The sequence below is a fragment of the Falco rusticolus genome, chromosome 3 (genome assembly GCF_015220075.1).
Source record: "Falco rusticolus isolate bFalRus1 chromosome 3, bFalRus1.pri, whole genome shotgun sequence".
Taxonomy (NCBI): domain Eukaryota; kingdom Metazoa; phylum Chordata; class Aves; order Falconiformes; family Falconidae; genus Falco; species Falco rusticolus.
Window position 1 is genome coordinate 108966422 of NC_051189.1, and position 14379 is coordinate 108980800.

Genomic DNA, 14379 nt, shown 5'->3' on the forward strand with positions numbered 1-14379 from the left:
ACACTGGTGACCAGTGTCACTGGGGCCACCCCACCATGGGGGGTGGCCCCCAGCTCCTTCCTCCCCCCCCCCCCCCCCCCCGCAGGGACCCCCCCCGCACAGCCCCCAGCCCCACACCCCCATTTCCACCAGAAATCATTTTTCTACCTTCTGCCACACAAAAACGAGAGATATTTTCTTAATTAATTTTTTTTTTGTTCTGTTTTTATTCTTCCTTTTTTTTTTTTTTTTTTTTTTTTTTTTTAAAGGGGCACCAGTTTGGGGGGGGGGGTCACTCCTTTTCCACACCTCAAACGCTCCCGGTGAGGCCGCGGCTCCCCCCCCCCCCCGGCTTCTCCGTGAACCACAATGCAAGACAGCGGGGGCGCGGAAAGGGCTTTTTTTTTTTTTTTTTCTTTCTTTCTTTCTTCATTTTCTCCTCTTTTCTTTTTTTTCTCCTTTTTTTTTTTCTTTTTTTTCTCCTTTTTTAATAAGGTAAGAACTAGCTCTAGGGACGCGTGGCCTGGATTTCCATCGAGGAAAATAAAAAAAAGCCCCAAAACTGGGGAGGGGGGGGGTGTGGGAAGGGGAGGGGGGGTGTTAAGTGTATAAGAGGCGTATTTACACGGTATTAACATGCTGACAAAAAAGATTACAATATTGAGTATCGTACAACATCGAGAGGGGAAATGAGGAACGGGGGGGGGAAATAAAAAATAATGGGGTGGGGAGGGATTAAAAATTAATAAACAGAAGGTAAATAAAACACCCTGGCGAAAAAAAAAAATAAACCCAAAATAAACAATGAGTTAAGGCTTAAAAAGTGTATAAAAAAATAACACAGTTAATATCCAAAAACAGAACCAAAGAGTACAGAATATAGATGAGTTTTTTTTGTTGCGGCTCTGCGGGGGGGGCACGACCCCCCCCCAGATCTATACATGGGTTTATGTACAGGCGCCCGGGGCCGGCAGGCACAAGGCAAAGCGATTTAACCCCCCCACCCCCCCAAGACGGATTTTGGGGGATCCTCGGGATGGGGGACGTTGGATCCAGCCCCGGAGGGACACAGCTCTGCCCACCGGCTTCTCCCTCAAAAGGGACACCCCACCCCCCCCCCCAAAAAAAAAAAAACCCAACCCCCCAAAAAACCGACCAACCACCAAACCCCCAAAATTGTTAAAAATAAACCCAAAACGTCCCCCAGGAGGTGGCAGCCGCCGCGGTCCCTGGCCCGGGTCCCAGTCCGTGAAGGGGGAGCGGCAGCAGCGGGCCCCCCCCCAGCTTCCTTTTTCTCCATCCACGGTTCGTTTTGGGTCTTATTTCTGTTTTTTTTTTTTTTTAGCAGCACCAACTTCTTGGCCAATAAATATATATATATATTTGTATCCAAAAAATGAGAGGAGAGGGGGCAGGGACTCGCAGGAGGAGGAGAAACATCCCCCCCCAGTCCGCCGTGTCATCCCCCCCCTCCAAAATAAACCAAACCGCCGAGATTCAAAGTGCTCTGAAACCGTCTTTGGATGTCACCAAACCTGCGGGGACCCGGAGCGAGGGGGGGACACAGCCCCGGGCACGTCCCGCTGGGCTCCCGGCCAGGGCTGGGGTGCTGCGGGTGAGTCTGCTTCTTCCTCCTCCTCCTCCTCCTCCTCCTCTGCGTGGGGGTGTCCCCCCCTCCCCAATTCCCCGGTTAGATGAGGGAGATCCGTACGGGAATGCCAGGTGACTCCGTCCTCTGCGGCGAGTGCTGGCTGACGAGGTGCTCCACCACGGTGTGTTTGGACATGTGCTTCATCAAATAGGTCTCCTGCGGGGGGAGGAGGAGGAGGAGGGAGGTGAGGGGGGTGGGTCTGAGGGGGGGTGGGGGGGGCAGTTTTGTGGTTCAGGGTGGTGCTGGGGGTAGGTGGGTGGTTTTGGGGTTGGGGGTGGGGTTGGGGTTGGTGGTAGGGGGACGGTTTCAGGGTTAGGGGGGCTTCGGGTGTAGGCAGGTGGGGTTGGGGGTGGGGGTGGTGTTGGGGGCGGTGTGAGGGGTAGGTGGGTGGTTCTGGGGTTGGGGGTGGTGTTGGGGGTAGGGGGCAGTTTTGGGGGTAGGGGGGTGGTTTTGGGGTTGGGTGTGCTGTTGGGGGTAGGGGGGTGGTTTGGGGGATGGTTTTGGCGGTAGGGGCGGTTTCGGGGTAGGCAGGTGGGTTTGGGGTTGGGGTAGTGCTGGGGTTGGGGAGTGGCGTTGGGGTTAGGTGGGTGGTTTTGGGGTTGGGGGTGGGTTTGGGGGTAAGGGGGTGGGTTTGGAGTTAGGGGGCAGTTTCGGGGGGTAGGTGGGTGGGGTTGGGGTTGGGGGGTGGGGTTGGAGGTAGGGGAATGGTTTTGGGGTTGGGGGTGGTGTTGGGGGCAGGGGGCAGTTTGGGGGTAGGGGGGTGGTTTTGGGGGTGGGAGGCCCGTGCCCCCGCTCACCGAGGTATAGGCGCGGCCGCACATGCTGCAGCAGTAGGCCTTGGCGTGCTTGATGGCGTGAGCCGAGAGGTGGATCTGCAGCGAGGCCGAGTCCGTGTACGCCCGGTAGCAGTTGGGGCACTTGTAGGGCTTGTCCTTGTTGTGCTGTCGCTGGTGGGACTGCGAAATGGCGGGGGAGGGGGGTTACGGCAGCCGCCCCACGCTGGGCCCCCCACAACCCTGGGGGGCCGGGGCTCCTGTCCCCCCTCCCAGGGTCCCCACCGCCACGCCGGCGCTGACCTGGAGGTTGGAGAGTTGCGTGAAGGCCTTTTCGCAGCCGGGGTGCGGGCACTTGTAGGGTCTGTCACCGGTGTGGATTCTGGGTGACAGGGAGGGGACGTCAGGTCACCGTCCCCTCTGTGCCCCCCCTCGCAGCCTCACTGGGGACCAGCACTGCTCCCTCGCACGGGGAGGGGTCACACCAGGGCGTCCGTGTCTCATCAGGGGAGAGCCAAGGGGTTTGGAGGTGACGAAGGTGGTGGGGACGACGATGTGGGCACACAGAGGTAGTGGGGGATCACGAGGGTGGTGGGGACGATGAAGGTGCTGGAGACGATGAGTACGGTGGGGATGATGAAGGCAGCAGGGACAAGAAACATGGCATGGACAGATGTGGCAGGGGTGAGAAAGTGGTGGGGACAATAAAGGTGCTTGAGGGGATGAGCATGGTGGGGACCATCAAGGTGCTGGAGATGATGAGCGTGGTGGGGACAGATGACCATGGTGGGGACCATCAAGGTGCTGGAGATAATGAGCGAGGTGGAACAATAAAGGCAGGGGAGAGGGACTGGCATGGTGGGGACAGATGACTGTGGCGAGACCAATGAAGGTGCTGGAGATGATGAGCGTGGTGAGGATGATGAAGGTGCTGGAGATGATAAGCGTGGCGAGACCCATAAAGGCAGAGGGGAGGGACTGGCATGGTGGGGACAGTTGACCGTGGTGGGGTCAGTGAAGGTGCTGGAGATGATGAGTGTGGCGGTGACAGTGAAGGCAGTGGGGACAGACTGGCATGGTGGGGATGGATGAGCGTGGGGAGGATGATGGTGACGAGGACAGCAAGCATGGCACGAGAGATGCAGGGTGTGCACCCCACCACCCGCTAAGGGAAGATGGGGCTCAAGGCCCCCCCCAGACCCTCCTGGCCCCACAGGGATGCCGTGCCCTCACCTGGTGTGCTGCTGGAGGTGGGACAGCTGGCGGAAGGACTTCTCGCAGTAGGAGCAGTGGTAGGGTTTGACGCCCAGGTGGATGCGCAGGTGCTGGGCCAGGTAGGAAGCGTTGGCGAAGGATTTGGAGCAATGGGGGCACTTGTGGGGCTTGGCCTCTGTGTGCGACTTGGAGTGGATCTGCATCTCCGACTTGGTGAAGAACGTCAAGGGGCAGACCTTACACCTGGAGGAGGGTGGGGGGAGAACCCCGCAGGGACCGGGCTGGGCTGGGTGGGGGGGGGCACCCCACCATCGCCCCGGCCCCCCCAGCGGGTGGGTGGGTGCCTACCTGTATGTCTTCCCCTCTTTGGCCGTCTCCCCCGAGGCCAGGATGGGATAGGGCACCACCAGGACCGGCGGTCCTGAGGGATTTTCTGCCTTGATCTTCTTACGGCCCCGTTCGGCCTTGGGTGCCCCCAGCAAGCCGTGGCCCTGGATTGTCTTTATGGAGTCGAGGAGGGGGGGGCTGGTGATTCCTGAGATTAGGGTGGGCGAGGAGGCGATGAGGCGGCTCTGGCTGGTGGAGGTGGGAGTCGATGGGGTGGTGGTCCCCGTCCCCGTGCTGGATTCTGAGGTGCTGACCACCGGCGCGCGGGACGCCAGCCCCAACCCTGGTGGGCAAAGAGGTGGGGGGTGAATTTTCAGGGGATGCGCCCTCCCCTCTTCTCTCGCGGCAGGGTCCTGAGTTGGGGGAACCCTCCCCCCTTGGCGTGGGCACTCAGCCCCAGTACCTGTGACGGTGCTGGTGGCTGGTCGGGCGTGCAGGGCCACATCGGGCTGGGGGACGGCTTGAGGGTGGAGACCCGGGACCTGCTGCAGTTTGGGGAGGGACATGATGGACTGGCTGCTTTCGGCGGGTGAAGGGGGCACCAGGAGGGGCTGCTGGGAGGCCACCGAGGTGGGGGGCAAGTGCGGGGGTCGGATCTTCTCCGCCATCAACTGCTCCTTGATTTTGTTGATCAGGACCAGGTTGTCCAGCTGGTGGGGGTGGAAAGAAGGCAGAGAGGTGGGTCAGGGCAGAGGAACCAGGACCCCCAGCCTCCCCTCCCTGGCGTCGTCCCTGTCCATCTGCCCTCCCTCCTCCCCAAAATCCCACTGTCCCGGCATGGGGGGGGGTCCTACCTGGCTGGGCATGGTTGGGGGGGGTGGCCAGAAGTAGGGGTTGTTGAAGCGAGGCTCCGCCATCCTGCTGGGAAAGAGGGGGGCAGGTTATGGGGAGGCACCAGCCACCACACAGACACCCCCCCTCCCACCTCCCCTTGGGGGCTCAAACCCCACCGATACCATCAGTCCTCCCCCCGAAACAACACCCAGGCTCTGGAAGAGGGCAGGGAGCAGGCAGGGAGCAGGCAGCGCCAGGGAAATGCCCAAGCATCTTCCCAGCTGGAAAATTCCTGCAGGATCAGGGTGACACCAAGCACCCGCCTGCCCCGAAGACCCCGCAACACCAGCAAGCACGCTGGGAAGCCATTTGGCAAGGGGCAGGGGCAGAATTTGGGGAAAATAAAACCAAATCTCCCAACCCTGGAGGTATTGCTGCTCCTCCAATATCTCCAGGAGGGATTACAGAGGCGGACGGGATGCTGCTGCGGGAGAGGGCGAGCACGGTGGCGGCACATCGAACCCAAAGCCAAACCTGGCTGAATCCTCCCCCCAAAAAAAATAAAAAAGCCACCCCTATTCCTAAGCAAAGCGACCCACAACATCCAGGAGCAGCTCAGCAGGAAAACCCAGCCAGGAGATTTATAGAGACACTTAAACACATTGGGAAAATTAATTCTAAATCCATCTTTGGGTAATAGAAAACATCTGAAAGGGGGACGGCGAGAAAACAACACAGGCGTAATGGCCCAGTGTAAACGAGCATCGCCACGCCGGCAAACCTCATTACGGGGGTCTCCGAGGGTAAAGCATATAAGGAACCCCCGTGGAACATATAGGAGAGGGCCCCCAGGAGCTCTGTAATATAAACCAGGCCACAGCCAGCGTCCTGGGAGAAACTAGACCAGCACCTCCAGCAAAGCATGTCCCCAAAAGCCCGCGGGCTGGCAGGATTTGGGGGCGAGGTACCGATGGGAGAGCACTGGTGGCTGGGGAAACTGAGGCACGGAGAGCCCCAGGTCCTGGCCATGGGGATTTGGACACAGTCCTGCATTTGCCAGGCAGCCTCCTCCCAACACCACCAGCACTGCCGCTGTCCGGGAGCATCCCTGCTCCCACAAAAGAAGTGCCCTGGGAATGGGATGGGGCAATGAGCCTTCCTCCTCCTCGCACTCACTCACTGCCCCTACATTTAAATCAGACCTTGAGCTCTCCGTGGGTGGGTGGGCAGCACCCAGCAAAAGGGGGTCCTGGTTCCACCAGGGACTTTGCAACCGTACAGCCATCTCAGCCTGAACAAGAGCCACAGGCTGGACCCCTCCAGGCTCATTTTCACAGGAAACTGAGGCAGAGAGGAGGAGACTGGCCAAGCCTTGCGATACGGAGCAGCACAGCACAAGACAAGGCGCGTTTTTGGGGTGACTCAGACCGACACACTGGCAGCTGCAGGCAGCGCCGAGGAACGGAAGCCATTTCACGCGGCAGACCCCAACACCGCAGCCAGGCCGGGAGACCACCCGGACACTTGAGCACCCTGACTGGCTTCAGAAATCCCCCTTCCCTGCCTCCAACCGCTCCGCGTCACTTCCCGGCTGCCCATGCACCAATTTCAGCTTTTTCCAGTGAAAGCAGACCCAGATCCTCACAATAGCCCCAGGCACGATTGTTTTCCCCGTTTTCTCTTCGTCCGCTGCATTTACCCCCATCTCTGCGGTGCAGGCAGGCGAAAGGCAGAGCCAGGAGTCCTGCTCTGCGCCATGCCTGTGCACACAGAAAGGGAAATTGCTGGGGCTATTAAATGCGCTTTCCCATACGTGTACACGCCCGCCACCGGCTATTTTATATAGATTATATATGTACCCGCATGCCACCCACGTTGTGTGTTTACCCACCAGCTACGTATATATATATATATATATGATCACTTGGGATGATGAGCATGGGATAGGGGGCTCTGGGGTGAGGGGATGACGGCACAAGGGGCCGGTGCACGCAGAGATGGGGCCAAAAGTGGAGGTTGTGGCAGGAAAAAAACCCTCGTGATGGAGACAGGCAGGGAAGCGGGCAGCAAGCAGGCAGGGGAGTGCAGGCAGGAGGGCTCTGGGTCTCCCTCGATGCGGCCAAGCACCCCAGCACCAACCCCACCACCCCGGCTCGGCCGGCAGCAGTCCCACGGCATGGGAAAACAGGAAACCAGAGCTATGATTAGAAAAGGGTTTTTTGGAGCTGCTCCCCCATCACAGCAGGTGCCCTGCGACCTCCGTCCTTCCCATCTGCCTGTCCATCCATCCCTCCGTCCTTCTCCCTGTCCCAATAGCACGCCGGGCTCCATCAGAGCCATCAGCGGCACCAAGAAGGATCAAAACCACTGGCGCGGCTCCCAGACCATCGTCGGGACAGGGCACGAACCACTACAGACAGTCCCAGGACCTCTCGTGCAAAGCTGGAGGTGGAGTTGGCAAAAGGCACAAAGGGCACTTTGGGGAGGAAAGCGCAAATATCGCATGTATCTTCCCCCCCGCCTCCACCTGAGGAGGTCTTATTATATAAATAATATATCATTTGCAAAACCGTCGCACTCAGAGCTTGACGAACCTGCCCAGAATAAAGAGGAAAGAAATGGTCGGCGTGCCAAAAAAAAAAAAAATACAAATCCTTGTTCCTGTCCCGATGTAATGTTATAAATCGTGCGGTATTTCATCGGGAGCAGAGGGAGCGGCTTCCCCCTCTCCCAGAGCTGGGATGGCTGGGGGAGGGAGCGGGAGGGGATAAAAAGCAGATGGAAAAAAAAAAACCAACCCATACATATATAAAAACTCCCTTTTTCTATATTCTCAGCTAACTATGAAAAATGGAAGCTGACATGCAGCAAAGAAAAAAAAAAAGGAGAAAATCCATTAAAATGGAAATTATGAAGGGTGGGCAATGCTGCAGTGCATCTCCCCCTGGCGCTGCGGGACCTGGCTGTGTGGGGCACGGGGGGCAAGTGGGGCAAATTAGGGCTCTCCCTGCCTCCCAGTTTTTGGCTGGGCAGGGGGAAACCCCCCCTGGGTAACAGACCTCCAGCAGCACGGGGTCCTGTGGTCCAAACCACAGGGTGGGAGAGCACCTGGCATCCTCTGCAGGCACGGGATTTGGCCCACTCTTGCCGAGCAGATGCCAAAGGTTGTCCCGGGGCAAAAGGGTGGGTGCAAAAAGCATCGCAGCCGCCCGAGTGGGCATGGCTGGAGGAGAGCGATGTCAGAAGAGCAAGCAGAAAGATGCGCGGAGCCCCAAAAACAGGGGCTGAACCCTGAATTCCCACAGAACGACACGGTACCCAGCATCACCGCTCAACTGGGCGAAGGGGGAAGCGGCAGCATCTCAGGTGACCCTAGAAAGACACAAAAACCATTGCCTCCGCACCCACAGGGAAGGAAGAGAGCTTGAGAAGCCAGCAAGCTGGGGCGAGGGGGGATGCCGAGGGGGATAGGGGTGCGGCGGCGGCAGCAAGGGGTCGGCGGTGACGAGATACGGTTGGACGCCGGTGTTTTGGTACTCACAGGCTGGCCTCAGAAGCCAGGTGGCCGCAGCTGCCTGGGGAGACGTGTCGATGAGGCTCCAGATTGATGGGAGGTAGATGATGGCACGGGTGGGCACGAGCTCACTAGAGCCTTCCAACTTCCTACCCAACTGCCGCTAAGTCAAGCTACAGTTCTCTAGGGAACGCCTCTACCTTGGCAGCCCTCTCTGTCTCGCCTTCGCTGAAATAAAAAGAAACAAGAGATTTCTTTTCACGGCACCGCCGAGAGAAAGGGGGCAGCTCCCAGGTACCAGCAACCCTGAGGACGGCGAGCGATCACCGACCCAGTACAGCCAGCAAACAGGGGGCTGGGAGGCGAGGGGAGGGATTTGGGGCGACCAGAGTGGCAGTTAAGAGTGTCTCAACGTGCCCTCGATGAAGTGAGAAGCTGAGCCCTCGGGGTCCCCCAACCGCAGTGTCCTGTCCCCGAGGGTCCCAGCGAGAGCATCAGGGCAGAGATCCCACCCCCCCACCTCCATGCCAAGCGGCGAGCACAGGAAAGCCAACGGCGGCCCGACACGACGCAGCGGGCGAGAGCCAAGCGGGGTGGAGGTCCCCTGCATGTCCCCCCCGCCCCAGCACGCCCTCGCCACCACGGGACAGACAGGGTACAGTGATGCTGGTGTAGCCGTGCTCCCGCCACCTCGCACAGCTGGGGAAGGGCAGAACCCAGTTCTGCCTCGTGCCGTGCCTCAGTTTCCCCCCAAAACACAAGGCCACGGCCCCTCTCCCCTGGAATTTTCCCCCCACGTCAAGTGGGGAAGCAGGATTTGCCTGGAGCAGGAGGGTTTTTCAAGAGAAAGCGAGTGCCCCTCCACAAAACCGCCATCCCAGAGCTGCCAGGGTGGGAAGCAGCATCCACCACCATCTCACTTGCATCCTCAGGGAACACATATCCCTCCCCACCCGGACTGTCCTCATCCGGGAGGGATTTACCCCTAAGCAGAGGTGGCAGAAGGCAGGCAAGGCCGAGGAAGCAGAAACGACAGGCAAGACCCGAAATCCCCATCACTTGAGGAGGGGGGGGGCAGACCGCGCGCCAGAAGAATTCACCCAAGATGGAACCAATTAAACCCCACGTTTCCGCCCCCCGAAGGGCTGTTAACTGGTGTTTCTCCTTTGGATTTTCAGCAAAACCAACCCAAAATGAGCCTCAACGTAAACCCCATTCTGGTATGGGGGTCCCTGCATGGGAAAGGGGGCGCGCGGGCACAGGGATGAGGAGCCAAGCACCGGCAGCAAGCAAAAGGGGAGGCAAAGCCACGCCAGGGACCACCACGGGATCCATGTGTCCCCCCGGGATGAATCAGGAAGGCAACGCTGCCAAAAGATGGGGGGCCAATGTGGCGCAACCCCAAATCCTCAGGGCCAAAACACCGTCTGTCTGTCCTGTCACTGATGGGACCCACTGAAGGGGACATGGGGACAGCCCGCAGGGAAACCTGGCGCCCGTGGGGTGACGGTCACACCAAACATGGGGCCCACGTGTCCCCCAAAACACACTGTTCCCCAGCACTAGGGGGGTTACCTGCTTCCCCAGACCCCCAAAGACACCCACCCCCCTAAAAGAGACCAGCTGGACATCCTGCAAGGCAAAGCTGGTGCCCACAAACCAGCCAGCTCAGGGGCAACCAGCCCCCCACGACAGCAAGGCAGGGGGGTCTGGAGAGCACCCATGGGTGACACTGCCCACTGGCGGGTGGGGAAACCGAGGCACAGGTGGCTTAGCAGGGGTTCACCCCGAGGAGGTAGCAAGCACGCACCGAATCCAACATGCACTTGTCATGACATCGCACCCGCTGACCAAAAATCCACATTTTTTACAGAAAAAAAATAAGGGGGGGTGTCAAGGGAGAAGAAGATTATTTTACGCATACAAATACACTCTCTTTAAACAGAAATTTCAAGTGATGACACTTACAGTGTGAGCAGGGTCCCCTCTGCTGCCAGATCTGGTCCCCTCCCCGCAGAGGGGGTAGCCAGGTGACTCCCCGTGCCCCCCAAAATCCTCCAGGGAAGGCCAAAATCTGCCCCCGCTTATATAAATATATATATATGCACATGATAATACCTATATTATGATGTGCGTATGTATTATTTTTATACGCATACATCTAATTACATGCACACACATCATTAAGCACATATAACGTTATTTTACGATGTAAATATATAATATACAGGGGTGGGTTTTTTTCCCTCCGGTCCCCTCAATAAAGCTGGCATGCCCACCTCTGCGAGTACTGGCGTTGCTTCCCCTTATCCGCGTCCATCTCCAGCTCTAGCTGAGACCGGGTGCTGCACGCGGGGCGTTTTTCTACGGGGGGACAAGGAGGACAACTTCACACACCCCGAACCCACCGCCAGCCCCCGGCGCGCGAGATCCCAGAGCGGAGGAACAAAAGCGAAGCGGCTCCGACCTACCCGACCCGTGGGAACTTGGGGTTTTTCCTGAAAATAGAGAGAAAAAAAAAAAAAAAGAAAAAGAAAAAAAAAAAAGCAATGTGGTTTTTCTTTTTTTTAGCCCAGCTCACCCCCAAGCTGCCTGCAAAGCCAAGGGATGGGGAGCTGGCTGGAAAATCGGGGCTGAAATCCATCCCCTCGCCCCGGACCCTCCGCCTCTCAGCAAATTGCACGCCGGGAGGGACCAAAAACTTTTTTACCTCTCTGCTAAAATATCACTTTATAATCTCAAAGGCCTCGGGCTTGAAGCCGCTGTTGCCTGCTCCATCCTCCCCAGATTAAAAATCCCAGCTGATGTCCGAAGGACCGTGGGACCAGGGAAAAAAAGAAAACCAAACAAGGAGCATCCTCCGACCTTGCAGGGAATTTGCTGGAGAAAACGAAATAAAAATCTGCAAATTAATCATTCCTGGGTTAAAAAGCATCTTCGTCCGGCTTCACCGCAGCCACGCCGGCTCTAAGCTCCCCCCCGGGGCCCCCGACGTGGCCGGGAGATTATGGATGTATAAATAGTATATGGCTAAATATACGTCCAGGCAGACAGACAGACCTCTCTAAGCACCGCCACGGAAATTTGGGTCCCTCGCTAAGGCTGCCGCATTCCTGCCAAAGCGCGATGCAAAAATATTCCCCCGTTAGACCTTCCAGCCAGCGAGACCACTTTCTAGACAAAACCGGTTAATGCGGAAAGAGAGGAAAGGAAGGAAAAAAAAAAAAAAAAAGAAAAAAAAAAGAGGGGGGGAAAGGAATAAAAATGGTAATAATAGTAATAATAACCAAACCCCCCCCCCGCGCTTCTTCCGCCACCCCCTGCGTAAAGAAAAAAAAAAGCCATGAATAAATAAAAAAGCAAACCTCCCCCCCAAACATGCAACATCCACAAAAATAGGTACGTTCAGCTGCAATTAACTTTTCCATTAGACCATCCAGAGGGAGAGAAAAAGAGAAAATCCAGCGAAACGGGTATTTTCCTGGATGTTCCCCCCCTTTTTTTCTCTTTCCCCCCCACTTTCCTTCGTCCTCCTCGGCAAAGCGGGGTGGGGGGGGTGGGGTGGAGAGTGTAAAAATAAAATAATAACAATAAAAAAAAAAAAGAGGTGGAAAAAAGGCGAAGTTTGGCGTTAAGTGAAGTTGAAATCCTCGACCTGGGAGGGGAGATGGGGGGGGGGTGGGGGGTGGCCTTTTTTTTTTGCAGACAAAAAGGCCGGGGGATGGGTATGGAAGGGGGGGTTTAGGGGGGGGGGGTTTGGCCCGGCCGGGAGCTTCCCCCCCCCTTCATCCGCCGCCTCTCCCACATTCTCAGACGGTTTTATTAAAATTCGCAGACAAAAGGAAAACAAAAATGGCAGCCCCGGCTTATTTTTAAAACGCTAGGACGGGGACGCCATATTCTGCAGATCTGCGAGGAGGGGAAGGAAGGGGGGGGTGTGACGAAAAAAAATGTAAAAAAAAAATAATAAAAATTAATTTAAATTAAAAAAAAAAAACGAAACGCAGAGCGGGGGGGTGTGGGGCCGCCCCCCCCCAATCGCACCCGAGGGGGGGGGGTGGGGGGGGTCTGAGGTGTTTTGGAGGAATGGATGTGGGGGGGAAAGGGGGGGGGGGAAGGAAGGGAAGAGGAAAAAGGAGGGGGGGGGGGGGAGAAAAAAAAAAAAGACACTTCCTATACCAACAGCCATGCTGCCCCCGCCGCGTCCCGCCGGCTCCGCCGCACGGAGGAAGATGGGCGCCCCGCGCCGCCCGCCCGCCCCCGCGCCCGCCCCCGCCGCCCGCCCAGCCCCGGGCCCGGCCGCGGCGCCGCCTTCCCCCTCCTCACCCGGGAGCGGGGTCCCTCGGGGTCCCCCCGGCACCCCCAGGTCTCCGCAGGCCGCCAGGGGCTGCTCAGCCCGCCTGCGTCCCCTCGGCCCCCGCCAGGTCCCCGCAGCCCGCCAGGGTCCCCGCAGCTCCACCGGTTCTTCTCAGCCCGCCTGGATCCCCTCAGCCCGCCTGGATCCCCTCAGCCCCCCCGGTTCTCCTCAGCCCGCCTGGATCCCCTCAGGGCCCCCCCAGGTCTCCTCAGCCCCCTCAGATCTCCTCAGCTCCCCCAGATGCCCTCATCCCACCTGGATCCCCTCAGTCCCCCTAGGTCTCAGCCTGCCTGGATCCCCTCAGCTTCCCTGGTTCTCCTCAGCTCACCTGGGTCCCCACAACCTGCCTGGATCCCTTCAGCCCACCTGGATCCCCTTGTCCTCCCCAGATCTCCTCAGCCTGCCTGGATCTCCTCAGCCCCCCCAGGTCTCCTCAGCTCCCACAAGTCTCCTCAGCCCGCCTGGATCCCCTCAGCCCCTCCAGGTCTCAGCCCGCCTGGATCCCCTCAGCCTCCTCAGATCTCAGTCCGCCTGGATCCCCTCAGCCTGCCAGATCCCCTCAGCCTCCTGGTTCTCCTCAGCCCCCCAAATCTCTTCGGTCTCCCCCAGATCTCCTGAGCCCCCCCAGTTCTCCTCAGCCCCCCTCAAATCTCATTGCTGAGGTCCCTCTCAGATCTCTCCCTCCAGGTCTCCTCAGCCCCCCCAGTCCCCCCAGCCCCTCTCCCTACCTCTGCAGCCCCATAGCCCCCCTCAGGGTGTCACCCCCACCTTTGCCCCCCCCAGCCCCTTGGTGGGTCTCTGCAGACCCCAGGGTCTCCCCGAACGCCCCAGCTTTGGCAGCTCCTTGGGCCTCCCCATTTGCTTTCTCATCCCCACATTCCTTTTGCGGAGCATCCTTTTTCTTTAAAATTTAAATTTATTTCTCTGTTTTTTCATCATTTTATCCGTGTCCCCCTCATCTTGGCCCCTCACTCCAAATCAGCAGCTACAACCCCCAGGGGAAGGAAAATGGAGGCAAATCCCACCTGGTTCCCCGCCTTCCCCAAGGTCCAGGGGATGATGGTGCTTCTGAGATTCCAATTTAAAAACAACTTTTAAAAAACAAAACTGGGGATTTTTTCCACACTTTCCCAAAATGGTCCATCATGTCAGGTCATTTAGAGGAGACAGATGCCCTGAACAGGTGGACCCATAATTAGCAAAGGCAAATGATGCTGCTGAGAGAGAGGTAGGGAGCAAAGAAGGACCAGGGATGGGGTGTGGTGGGATGGGATGAGCTTCCAGAAGGTCTCCATCAAAGTGTGGGTATTCTTCTGCCCTTGGTGAATGAAGAGGCATGAAGACACTGGGGAAGGTCCTGGCCAAAGTGGTGGTGCTGGGGCAGGGGTGCTGTCACCCCCCTGCTGACGCCTTAGGTCTGGCTGTGTCCCCTACCCATGTCCCTGTGCTTCTTTAGCAGCACCAGCAGCTAGCTGGCCTGGGATCCCCCATCACCCAATATTTCCCCATCTTGGAAGGTCCCCAGATCCATTAATTATCCATGACTCAACCGAGAACGTGAGCCAGCAGCTCGAAAACTCCCCTTTTATCTGATTTTCAGAAGCTGACACCTAGCAGTTGCCACTCAACGCTGGTGTCACACCAAAACAGGACACCAGGAGAGACTGGAACATCTCAGAGCATCGCTGATGTCCCTTAAGCCACTGGTGTCTGCCTGATGCCACCGAGT

The 14379-nt window shown here is 57.9% G+C and overlaps 1 protein-coding gene across 13 annotated transcripts; it reads right to left on the reverse strand.

Annotated features, from left to right (window-relative positions):
• Positions 1-244: 244 nt before the first annotated feature.
• On the reverse strand, positions 245-12542 carry ZNF362 (zinc finger protein 362). Of its 13 annotated transcripts, XM_037380362.1 has the most exons (11): positions 11354-11563; positions 10765-10791; positions 10573-10657; positions 8321-8521; positions 4800-4863; positions 4409-4655; positions 3967-4288; positions 3637-3861; positions 2707-2785; positions 2428-2586; positions 245-1786 (listed from the first exon to the last, which is right to left on the reverse strand). In XM_037380362.1, exons 5-11 carry the CDS (start codon positions 4860-4862, stop codon positions 1670-1672), a joined length of 1212 nt encoding a protein of 403 aa, XP_037236259.1. In that variant the 5' UTR covers position 4863; positions 8321-8521; positions 10573-10657; positions 10765-10791; positions 11354-11563; the 3' UTR covers positions 245-1669. The 13 variants fall into 13 exon arrangements, with proteins under 13 accessions (XP_037236259.1, XP_037236260.1, XP_037236264.1 ...); XM_037380363.1 differs by lacking the exons at positions 10765-10791; positions 11354-11563 and adding an exon at positions 12473-12536; XM_037380367.1 differs by lacking the exons at positions 8321-8521; positions 11354-11563 and adding an exon at positions 12473-12518 and having other exon boundaries at positions 4800-4866.
• Positions 12543-14379: the final 1837 nt, after the last annotated feature.

Coding starts and splice junctions, on each gene's coding strand:
- ZNF362 (XM_037380367.1), bottom strand. Junction 10,658..10,764: donor CCCAAGTTCCCACGGGTCGG/GTAGGTCGGAGC, acceptor GTCCCCCCGTAG/AAAAACGCCCCGCGTGCAGC. Junction 4,867..10,572: donor CAACGCCAGTACTCGCAGAG/GTGGGCATGCCA, acceptor CCTCTTTCCCAG/CAGGATGGCGGAGCCTCGCT.